This window comes from Diceros bicornis, chromosome 21 (genome assembly GCF_020826845.1).
Source record: "Diceros bicornis minor isolate mBicDic1 chromosome 21, mDicBic1.mat.cur, whole genome shotgun sequence".
Taxonomy (NCBI): Eukaryota; Metazoa; Chordata; class Mammalia; order Perissodactyla; family Rhinocerotidae; genus Diceros; species Diceros bicornis.
Genome location: NC_080760.1, coordinates 15,903,056 through 15,915,943, shown reverse-complemented (window position 1 = coordinate 15,915,943; position 12,888 = coordinate 15,903,056). Strand labels below are relative to the sequence as shown.

The 12,888-nt window shown below is 38.6% G+C and overlaps 1 protein-coding gene across 1 annotated transcript in view; it reads right to left on the bottom strand.

Moving 5' to 3' along the window:
- CPQ (carboxypeptidase Q) overlaps positions 1-12,888 on the bottom strand; it is a 465,359-nt gene that overhangs the window by 314,116 nt on the left and 138,355 nt on the right. Inside the window, exon 3 of the mRNA XM_058564673.1 lies at positions 6,866-7,073. Within this exon, the coding sequence (XP_058420656.1) occupies positions 6,866-7,073 (208 nt within the window). The remainder of the gene's footprint in view (positions 1-6,865; positions 7,074-12,888) is intronic.

Below are 12,888 nucleotides of genomic sequence, written 5' to 3'. Positions count from 1 at the left end.
TCACGTTAAATCTCATCAAGATGCTTTCTTAAGATGAAGAATGTTTTATAAATTGTAATGGCTTTAATCAGAGCCCTCTTTGAAGCTATTTAACTCTCCGATGTAGTCCAACCAATGCTTCAATTATGTCATTTATCGACTCTGTATTAATTAAGTTTCATTATAGGGATTGATTTATATACCTTTTCACAGCTCTCTTACCAGATGGTATAACATTCTCCCTCTCTGACACTCCATAACATCACCTGGATTCACTCATTGCCCTCTCTCCAGCTGAGTGTTCAATCAGATCTTAGTCATCTTCAATCTGGATTGCTTCTCTCCCTCCTCCTCCTCACTGTACTCTATGGACGCAGTACACAAAGGCCAGTGATATACAACATAAACTAGCAGTATTTACAGAGCCAAGCTCTATCAACAACTCATCCCCACCTCAATGAATTCTTACCCAGCGTGGTGATGCAATTTTCACAGTAAAGTGAAGGGAGAGCCTTCTGCTTCCTCAGCTGATTAAAACTTACAGTGTGGTTCAACTATCTGGGGCAATGGAGAAAATAACTAGAAAAAAAATGTATATTGGCCATGGGAGTACAACAGACAATTTGGACTCAATAGAGTTACTTTCTGAATTACATTTTACTTGGGCTAGTATAAAAATTACTTTGTATTCTTGAGTTGGCATGTAGAAAAAGCAGGAAGCAGAAGTCCCAAGGTATACTGCATTGCAAAGAAGCCAGCCTAGAATTTTAAATTCCCTTGGGTAATCCAAAAAGTGGATAATAGAGAAACGGAAATACTTAACTGCTTTTCTTTCAAAATATATCAAACAGATTAATGGGACTATCTCACAGTCACCTCAAACTCAAAATGTCTCAAAACCAAACTAGTCATGTTGCCTCCAAATCAGCTCCCTCTCCTGACCCCTATATTTCTCACCATTCTCCAGTCCCCAAGCTGGGTGGAGGGAATGGGGAAACTGTGGCAGACTGGAGAGGGTACATCCCATCAACGAAAAGAATTTGGTGGCTAATCCACTCATCTAAAGTTTGCCTTACAGAATATACCAGATGTCACCAGATCTGGTTTGTCTCTAAAAACCACAAACTCCTATTTTTATGTAAAACTCATGATTTTTAAATATTGGACTGAACTGAACACAGACTCATCCCATAGTTTTTGATCCTTGCCTTACTATAAACTTTGACTCCTCCTCCTTCCCCCCTTCAAGTGAAACCAGTCCCCAAGTTCTGATCACTTTTTCATACTATCCCACCTGCTGTCTCTTCCTTTCCATTCCCACTGCCATCATCTATGCTCTCATTATTTCACATCTCCATTATTAGAGCAGTATCCTGTCTTTCCTTCTCAAAGCATGCTATGAAGAGTCACCAGATGGACCTTTCTAAAATAGAAGTTCCCAAATCTGAACCACCTGGAGGGCTGGTTAAACACCAAGCCCCACTCTCAAGTATTTTTTTTAATGTAACGGGTCTCAGGTGGGGCCTAATAATTTGCATATCAAAAAGTTCCCAAGCGAGGTTGAGGATGGTGTTCCAGTGACCATACTTAGAGAAACTTTGCCCTAAAACATCATCCCCCAACTCTAACACATTCAATGATTCCCCATTTCCTCCACATTAAACTTAAGCTCGCCAGTCTGGAACTCTGGATTCTTCATAACGTGGTGTCTTCCTCTCACCCCAAAATTTCATTTCTCTGATCTCCCATGAAACCTGCTGGCTCCAGCCAAACTGGTCTACTTGTGTATTACCCAAGTGCATCATGCACTCCACCCTCTTGCCTTGATCATGTATAGAATGTCCTTCCATCTTCCTTCCCTTTTTCAGGTTCAACTTTTTCATTGAGTACACCCAAACCCCACATTCTCAATGAAGCCAGCCTTAATCAGACTTATGCTACCTCTTCTCAAGTCCTACAGCATTAGTTCTCTAGGTTGCTTGGTGTGATCTAAAGTGCCTGGAATTTAGAACCAGAGACTCTGAGTATGAATCCTAGTTCTTTCATTAGCTGTGTAACTTGACTAGCCATTTAATCATTCTGAACCTGTTTCTCCTTCAGTAAAAGAGAGATACCAATATGTCCTTCTATTGAGTTGCATAAAGAATTAATTGAAACAAACTATTTAAGCCTTCAGAGAAGCATAGTACAAAGTAGGTACTTAACAAATGTTAATTTGCTTCCTTCATCCCTTTCCCCTAATCATGCGTTTATCACTAAATATAAAATATATTACACTAGTAATTGGTATTTTAAGCTTACCCTCCTCTCTTCTAGCCAGATAGAATATTTCTGAGAGACAAAAAAAGATATGTCTAATTTATCTTAGTAACACTAGTGCCTGGCAACTTCTGAGCACCTGGTAAGTTCTCAATAAATATTTGCTTAAAAAAATATGATTCATTTGAGAAATAATGTAAGATAAATGGTTCCATAAAGAAGCTTTCCTCGACAGAACTTAAATGCCTTATTGATTACATTTATCCTTAAAATACTTTCCTATAAAAAAGGCAAAAGGTATTTTACGTACAGAAAAACTAAAAAAGATCTAATGGGAGTCCCAGTTGATACTCAATGGTGAACAAAAGAAAAGTCATTATAAAAGCGTCAATGATGGAAAAATCTTCTCTTTGAAGTTAGTTTGAGCGCAAGAACACTAATGATGGGAATATAGAGAAATAACAACAATGAACCTGGAGCTAATGCTGGCAATAAGTAATGGGCTTTTTACAGATGTATTTTGAGGACATCTGTCATGTCACCCTGTGACTGTTGTACTTCCAAAATGGCTGACAAATACTGATAATTGCACTGACAAGTGTCAAGTCAAATAAAACACATTTCCTGTCCTTTAGGTGATTCTCTAATTTTGAAGTCAAGCAGCAACAAATTACAATTTATATTCTGTTCTCTAGTGTTGCTGACTTCTACGCAATTCCTAGACAGAATACAATATCACCCACTCCCATAGAGCTAAGGGTGAAACATCTGTCAGAGAGAAGGGAACTGTTTTATCCAATCAGCAACTCAAAACATCATTGCTCATGAATGTTGTGGCAGAAAAAGGATCTAATCTGGAATATTGGGCATCTGGATATTTTCCTCCAAATACAGAGCAAAGTGCCCTAAAAGTTCAAGTTGTTTTGAGCTTACTATACAGAGGCTACACAGTTTGGTCAGAGAGCACTTGGAATCAGGTCACATGGTTCATCGTAAGAGTCCTGCCACGATTGACTCTAGGACCTCAGACAAGTCCCTTCAATAGACATTTCTTGGGTGACTATTATGTAACAAACATTGTATGAGATGATGGGGGTACAGAGATAAAAAAATATAATCCATGTCTTTCTGGAATTTACAGTCTAGTGTAGACTCAGGCAACTGGGACAGACTGGACAGTTCACAAAACTCATTTACCTTTCACTGTGGGCATAAAGATAGAACAAACTCCCAGCCTCCACATAATTACATTCTGGCCAGCAAAATGAGAGTAGAAGTGAGGTATACCATATCCAGGCCTGGCCATGGAAAACCTCCCTTTTGATTATGGACTTTCTCTCTCTATCTCCTTACTTGCCAGTTGGATGCAGAGGACACCGCAGAGAACTCTAAGATCTTAGAAGTGATGAAGCCACAAGATGGAAAGGAACAGAAGGCCACCTGCTAAACTCTCTCTTGGAACTATTTTGTGAGCAAGAAATCAACTCCTATTTTGTTAAGTGATTGAGATTTGAAGTTGTTTGTTACAACAGTTAGTCTACCCTACCAAAGCATGAACCAAAATTACCCCTAAGACATTATGATAGAGAGTATGCACAGGATGATGTAGGAATACTAAAAAGAGGTAGCTGACCTGGGCTATAACTAGATATCAAGGAGGGCTCCCCAGAAGAAGAAACACTGAAAACAAATCTTGAAGGACAGTGTGAGACAGTGAGGAAGGGAATAGACAGTTGCAGAGGAGAAAGCATATGCAAAGTCATGAAATTTTGAGGAAATGTGGGGCACTGGGAAAGTATTAGTGATTCCTGCAAACTAGGATGTGGAGTGATGCTGGGAAATGGAGCTGCTCAATATATATTTGTTGAAATGCCTGATAAAGAGCAGAACCTAGGAGATGTAGTAACTACTAGAAATGATGGATAAGGGAAGAGAAAAAAATAATCAGGGACCATCTAACTTAAAAGGCAGAATAGGTGGCAGTCTCCTCACTAAGATAGAAAATGCAGGAGAAAGAGCTGAAAGGATGAGGTCAATTTTGGAAAAAAACTGAGATAGCTATAGAACATCCAGAAGAAGAATCAGCAGGTAGTTGGATGTACGGGCCTAGAGCTCAGGCAGTGGTATGGAGAGGAAAGGTGGGTTTGGAAAGTGTCACAGTATAGATGGTGGTTGAAGTCATAAGCATGATGAGATTGCTCAGGTAGAATATTCAGAAGGAGAAGCCAGAAAAATTGCGAAGAAAGAGGGAAAGTAGGAAAGAAGGAAAGAGCGAGAGAAAGAGAGAATATGAAAAAGAAATCATGGAAGCCAAAGAGAAAGGATATTGAAAAAGCAGTCAATAGTGACAAATGCCTCAGAGAGGTGAATAAGGAGATAGCCTGAGCAATGTCCATTATATTTGACAACTAGGCAGCTATTTGTGACCTTAACAAGCTCCATGTCAGTACTGGCAAAAGCCAGGTTAAAAAGGTCTACAGACTGAATGAGAGATGAAGAATTAGAGATAGGAATATAAAATACTATTTAAGGAAAATTGGCTCTAAGAAACAACTAGCTAGAGGTGGACAAAGAGTTTGTTTCATTTTGTTTTTTATTTTTCAGGATGCACGACTTAAACGTGTTAATATGCTGAATTCTCTGAGCTTCTATTTCCATATGTGTAAAACGGGGACAATAATGCCCCTTCTGCTTGGTCCATTGGGTTGTTGTCAGAACAAATAAGATGACACACGTGAAAGATTCTAAAGTACTATGTAAAGGCCAATGTTATTATGTATTTATAAATGCTGAAAATATGGAGTTATAAATGTCAAGACTCCAGTGAAATATGGTTGGCTATAAAATTAATAAAAATTATAATCAGTCAGATCTATAAATATTAAGAAAAATGTATTTTTAATACACACTACAAATGGCTCACTTCAAATCTTTGAGGCAAACAACAGATTTCTAAGGCCTATGTTGGACAAAACTCTTCTGGGGCTCCTAGGTTATAGCCTGGGTTTCCAGATGTCTTCATTACACCAGAAAAAAAAATGCCAATTAGCCCTGGCAGATTGCAGTGCATTAAATCACCTGGGAATTTATTAGTCTTATGAATAGCAGTTCTTAAATAAATATTTCTGGCAATCACCCAGTCTCACAAAGCAACAGGTTAGCTCCATAATTTAGGTCTCATGACCAGTGAAATTCAGGGTGAATGACCACAGCTTGCTCAGTATGTTTTCCTAAGGAGTGATTGAGGTATTCTGGGAAGTAAGCTAGCCATTTGAAGACTTCCCTCTTGGGAAGATTAACCATCCGAAAGAATATGGCCCTATTATTATTTCACTAGTCACTAAACCTTTAAAGACTCTACAAAGAACATTATTTTTAGCACTATGACATCAGTGGAACTAGTTTTTCTCTCATAAAACTTCTAACAAATGGTTTTAACATGTCCCATCTTCCTCTCCTGGGAAGATACCTTATCCCTGTAAAAGAAATATGTCCCTTTCTTTTTTTATCTGCACTTTTGGACAACTCCCTTCTGACTTGGTTTCCTAGTTGCTAATGTCTCCTCCTCAATTACTTTATTTTCAAGGGTGGAGGGTACTAATTAAGGTCAAGCAGCTGTGTCTCCAGCTCCAAACAGCAATTGTGCAAAATAAATAAACTTTCCTTTACAATAGATACTAAAAATCTAGTTTTGAGACCCACATAAACCCTATTTGTAATTATTTTTTAATGTTTTTTTTACCTGAGAGACCAGGTGACAACACTAAAATGGTGCTTCTTTTATCCATGTTTCTCAAATATTTTACCCTTAATGTATGACACTACCATGTGTAGCTATTAAACTAGGCCAAATGTCTGCGAGTCAATTTTTAGACCTTTTATCCACTGCAATGTTGAATTTCATCCTAAGACTGAGGGTCAATAAAGCACTTCATACTTACCTCAATCAGAACTACAAAGAAAAAGACAAAACTTATGTTGCCCTCAAACAATACCACCAGACATTTATATAGACCTTTATAGATAATCACATATCTTTCAAAAGGTTTACCTCATTTATTCTCAAAATAATTTTGTAAGTTTGTTATTCTTCATCATCACTGATTTATAGAGGAGAATGCTGAGGCCCAGAGGGTTTAAGAATATTTCCAAGGCCACACAGTTGTTCAGGAGCAGAACCAGGTCTATAATCAAGGTCCTCTGCTTCCTCAACTCTTCCCATTATACAATAGATGGCCCCCATCATGTTATCCACTTTATTTTATTTCACTTCTCTAGCAACAATGGAAAAAAGCCTGGCTTCCTCTGAAGTCATTAGGAATCTTTGATGAAACACAGACATGAATTCAATTCTCCCTCCAATGAAAATACATAATATATTGGTTATATAAAGAATGTTATGGGATCATCAAGGATGTGGAAAGCTTTTTAAAGGAATGCACAAATGATGCTTGGAATCCTGGAAAGGCCAAAGAAGATATTACAAACAAATGACCAAATGTGGAATGGGGGGAAATTCCATGAACAATCAGTATTTTCATTTGAATCGTTTGTTTTTATTTCATAAAGCCTACTCTTTCACGAAAAACCCTAGTTTTTTAAAATATTTCAGATGATAATGACCAACCTGTAGATGGAGAAGGAAGCCACAGATCGAATGAGGGATGCCAAAGCCCCCACTTTAGCAGCTTCCACCGCCCCCTGGACTCGGTATTGCACCGTCCTCGAGTAGTTGGTATAAGGTTGATTATAAACAACAATCTTCCCTCTTGCTTCTGGGGCCCTTCTCTGCAGTTCTTCAAAAGAGGTCACCACCAGAACTTCTGCTGTAATGCCTAGAAATAAAAGTCATACAAGATTAACTTATGGTTTCCGATCAGTCAGGTCGAATTGGCACACAAAAGGTCACACATGCTCTCTCCGCTACATCTGGCAAACGGGTTTGAGAAGATCAAAGTTTCAGAGCCATTTGCCATGGGAGACATATTGTGGGGGTTAGCCAGTTTCCCAAGAGAGCAAAAAGGCATTCAAAATAATATAACATACGGTTTTTCAACTCACTTGACCAGCTGGTATTAAATCACAAATTGCTTGAAAAGATAGCTTTTTTTCCTTCTTTCCCACCCTAAGAAGTCATGAGTTTCACAGAATGACACTAATTATTTATAAAGAAAATGCATTTCAGAAAGCTCCCCTTGGGATTAATGAAACACATATTTATCTTTTCATAAAACTATTTTGATATGTTGCTAAACAACCTTCATTGACATCAAACAAAGGATGGCAGTTCATGAAGAATGTTCTTAGAGGCCAATGGTCTTCATAAATCCAACTTTTAACAAATGGTTAATGTAACCTCTCCCAAGAACCACAAAAAGGCAGCTTGTTTTCTTTCTTCCTTTATACTAAACACTCTTAAAGGATGTGGAAACTTCCCATGCTTCTCGATTTACAGTACTTGTTCATCACCAACCATACTACTATTCTTCAGATAAAAGTTGTGAAGATGTGTAATTGTCCTATAATCCTGTTGTGTCACTAGAAGAGATGTGCCATCTTTCTTCTTATTGTAAGACCTGCCCAGATCTTCCTGATTAGGGAACAGGGTTTCACAGCTTCCAAGAAGTCATTCAAAATCTGCCAGACTACTGAAGATCCAATTTGATGGAGCAGTTAGAGTGACAAGGAAAAAATATTTAGCAACAAAGGCCAGATACAGTGGCTAAATATAACTATCTAAAAGAAAGTGGCAGGCGCCTACTGTTTTGTGGCTTTAGCCATGCAGTCATGAAATATGTCAGTAAAAACCGAAGTATCAACATACATTTGGCCTATTTCCTTAATCTGACAAACTAGAGAACCAGGTTTTTCTGGAAGCGTAACAGACATCATTAAAACATTAACTGTTACTTGGAAAATCCTTTTGAAATGCACTGCAGGCATGAGAGAATTCTTGCTTTCAATATAGGCCTCATCATAATGGACGCTTTTGACTGCCTCCTCTCCTACTTTCGGTTCCACCATCCAGACTGAATTCGTACTTTTACTTTAAAGTGACTGACTACTGATCTATAAACATGTCTCCACCAACATTCAGAACTCAGAACTTAATTTATAATCTAAAAAAAGCAATGTACAATCACGGAGAGTAAAGAAGCCACTAGCTTTTTCACATGATAAATATGTGTAAAAGTACAAATAAGGGTTCAGCTAGACAGACTTTGAGATTCATAACTTTCTGAAACCTGGAGTTACCTTGAAATTTGACTGGCGTTATTGTTGGCATAGTATGGGAATGTTGATGATGGTTTTCAGCTGTTCCTAATAAATAACATGTTCAATGGTCCATCCAAGGGATGTCCCAGCAAGGTGATAATTTTGGCATCTGGATTAGAGCCACTAGAAATGAAGCCAAATTTCTATAAATTTTCATAGGCCAAAATTAAAGACGTATGAGGGTGGTACTTCACTATGGTCTATGCTTCAAGTTCTTTTAACAAATGAGAAAGTGATGGAGTCCTGAAGAGCTAAAACCTAACCTAGATACAATTGCCAAAGCAAATCACTCGTAGCAGCTATAGGTCAAAACCTATCACCATGAACTTGGAAGAATAGTTCAAATTAATGTTTTCCTGAAAGCTTAGTCATCTCTGATTTCGTCTCTCTTTCATCCCCCACGTCTAATCAGTCCTCAAATACTGATAATTATACCCCTTAAATATTGACTGAACCCAGGTCCTCTGCTCCACCCCATTACACTCTCTCACATCAGGCCCTCATTATTTCTCTTTTGGATTGCTATGAATCTTTCTACCTCCACCCACCACCACTGGTGTCCCAACCTCCAGCCCAGCTCCATCAAATTTAACCTCAACAGAGCTGCCAGAGTGAACTACCTGAACCACTAAAAAGTCAGATCAGCCTATGTCACCATCCCCCTGCCCCTCTTCCATCTCTGCTGAAAACCCATCACTTCCAACCTATCTCTACAGACACAGGTTCCCTTTTATTTTAAATTCCATCAATACTAAAGGTAAAGTTCCCGCTCTCACCATGCTAGTTCACTCCTCAGTGTCTTTGTTCAGACTATAGTACATCATATCTTATTGACCCCATTCTCCCAACTTCATCACGTGACTAACATCTATTTATCCCTCAGGATGCCATTTAAGAATCACTCCTTTAGGGAGCATTCTCTGGCCTCTGGTCTCTTGTCTGATCCCCCTCCTGCCTACCCCCCGGGAAGGCTGACTCATGCACCACCCTCCTCTGGACTTTCAGAGTGTGCTGGGCATACCTGGGCCTTGGACAAGGAAACTCTGCCTATTTATGACTCTCTCTACCACCTTAACTGTGATCTCCTCAGGGTTTGGGGCCAAATTCATTTTTGTTTGTATCTCCTGGGCCTAGCACAGTGCTTGGTGTATATGTAGGCAATCAGTCAAAAAACACTTCTTGAATGGCACTGCTCCAAATAAGGGACGATTGACTGGGTCTAAAGCATTTCCATAGAAGTCCCACAATAACTCAGCAGTCTGATTCTCTTATCACCCAGACCACAGCTGCACAAATAACCAAGTAAAAAAGGCCTTGGGGCAGTCAGAATAGGAATATCAATGCCAAGTATGAAAACTTGGGTACTTGAATATAGGAAAGCTCTTTCTTAGAGCCTAGTTACTCTTACTTTACACAAAATTCTAAATCTTGTATTTAGAATTTAAACCTATAAACTATGAGGAACAACTAATCAAAAGGAAGAGATCATTTTGGAAGCTGATAGTGGTACCACAAAAACCAATGTCAGAGACAGGAACACGTGAAATAACTAATAATAATAGAATTTTCTGCAATGTTGGAAATGTTTTATATTTGTGCTAACACAGTAGCGATTAGACATATGTGGTTATTGAGTACTTGAAATGTGACTAATGTGACTCAGAAACTGAATTTCTAATGTCATTTATTTTCATTAATTTACATTTAAATTTAAATAGCCATATGAGCGTAGTAGCTACTACGTAGAATTCACAATCACTGCAGGCTCAGCCATCACGTGGGCAAATAGCTGGCCCTGAGGGCCTTGCTTCCTGACAGTCCAGTAACAGACGCAACAGTCACAGCGATGACCTCCTGCAGCGGGCACAGACCAGGTGGACTGGATTCAGTACCCATCGTTTGGGAAGGCAGGGTGTGTATAAAGCATTTAAGGAAGATTTTGGTTCAAATTGAATAAAATAAAACTAGGCCATTTGGAAAACTTCACTCTTCTCTATTAGTTTGTGTTTTGACACGTTACATAAAAGAAATACTTATGCTCTACTCCAAATCAGCAAGCTCCTATTCTTTCCTGTACTCTCCTCTATTCTTCCCCTTCTCCCATTCTAAATGATAGCACCTGAAAACCTCTAAGAAACAAAACCCATGTAATATTCACAGTAAGGCCTGCCTTGACCTCCCTATTTATAATTGCAACCCACTCCCAACACCCTATCCCTCTTATGTTGCTTAACTTTTCCATAGAATTTATCAGCTTCTAGCTGCACCCAATACAATAATGTAAGCTCCATGAGGGGGTAGAAATTTTTGTCTGTTTTATTCATTAATGTTACCAAAGTGCCTGAAATGTTGCCTGACACATAATATGTAAAATTCACACACACACACACACACACACACACACACACACACACACACTCATAGACACAAATACACACATATACACATGCATATACTGAATGAATGGAAAAAAAACAAAAAAATAAAACTACATTAATACCCCATCTCTAACCACTCTCCAAATATGTATACTTCCAAGGAACTTGTGTGTTTCTGCAGGTCAGAATAACTGATGATAATAATAATAATAGCTCTATTTGAGTGTCTATTGTTTACACTAATGTTTATAGCAACTCTGCAAAGTAGTTATTAGGAGAATACTCAGGTGTAGAGAAATAAGTTTACACAATTACAAGGTATTGAAGCTGAGATTTGAATTATTGGTTGTCTGAATCCAAGGGTCATGCTCCTCCTATTAACTGCATTGCTATCTTTCCTCACAAATGTAAAATATATCAAGAGAAAAGCTCAGTATTTTCATTTTAAGAGGATTAAGAAGGAAAAATAAATAAGCATATAAAAGTCTGCCTCAGTTATCTTTCTTAGTCCACCCAGGATCTTGCTCATAAATAAGAGTGCTATTATCACACTAGGTCCCAATCTATTAATAGGGGAGTTGGGAGGGGTGCTTCACTCTAGGACAAGAGTCATCAGACTCTGTCAGACTAATGAAAAGGATTATGGTAGTTAACTCTGAAGAAAATGTGCGACTAAAGCCAAAATTATTCATATTATAAAGTGACTCTCTTGGCTACAGCTGATTATATCACAAAAATAGTATAAAAATCCTCAGGTTCCTTCTTACCTCCACGCCTAATTTTCAAAATTGATCAATTTATTTTTTAAGCGACTTACCCTGTGCATAATTACTGTTGCGGTCTCCTTGCAGAGACAACATGCTGACTGCTGTGGTGTTGGTTCAGATCATTTATTCTACGGAGAATTTGATAAAGAGACTCCAATCTCAATCTCTTCTGATTTGATTCCTCCCAAGAATAGTTAAGAATAGGAAGATGTGAAGTGAGAGTTTTGTAATGTTTTCTACCATTAAAAGGAACAGACTACAGACAGCAAAACACGTCTCTGGGGCTGAATTCAACGTGGTATGTTTTAGGAAATTGATTCTGATTCCAGAAGTCTTAACCCCCAAACAGGAAATACTCCAGCCCCACCCAAAAGGGAGCCCAGCTTCTTACTCTTATCATGTAATCTCATACTGAGTGCACTATAGAAGATAACTAGGTCCAGAGGAATGGCTGGTTTTTCCGAACTCAGTTGTGGAGAAGGGAAAATAATTGTTCTTGGAAACTCAGTGTTTTGGCCTGAAGTGGTAAGGAAATTGCAAATTCATGGCAAGGCAGATAAAATAACATCAGAGCAGTCCTTCCTGAGTGTCCATTTGTTTACAGAGAATATTATAATTGTGCATTGTCCTTTTCATGGAAAAACAAGCCTTAAAGATTCAAATTCAGGGGCTGGCCCCCGGTGGCTTTGTGGTTAAGTGCGCACGGTCCGCTGCAGCGGCCCAGGGTTCAGATCCCAGGCACGCACGGACGCACCCCTTTTCAAGCCATGCTGTGGCAGCGTCCCATATAAAGTAGAGGAAGATGGGCACGGATGTTAGCCCAGGGCCAGTCTTCCTCAGCAAAAAGAGGAGGATTGGCAGATGTTAGCTCAGGGCTGATCTTCCTCACACAAAAAAAATTTTAAAAATTAAAAAAATAAAAAAGATTCAAATTCATTCAACAAATTTACAGCCCTCCTACTGGACAGGGCTTCATGTTGGGCATTGGGGACAATACGAATTTGATTAAGTTCCAGTTCTATCCTCAAAAATTGTGTAATCTGGGGGAGAAAAATAGGTAAACAATAACTTTAAAAAGAACACAATGTCAAAGTGCTAAATGAAAATGCAAAGTAAAATTTCACAAAATAATAACATAAATCAATATTTAATTCTGACTTGGGGAAATCTGGGAGGTTTCCTATAAGATAAAACTTTAAGTGGGCCTTGGAAGATTTCAACAGCCTGAA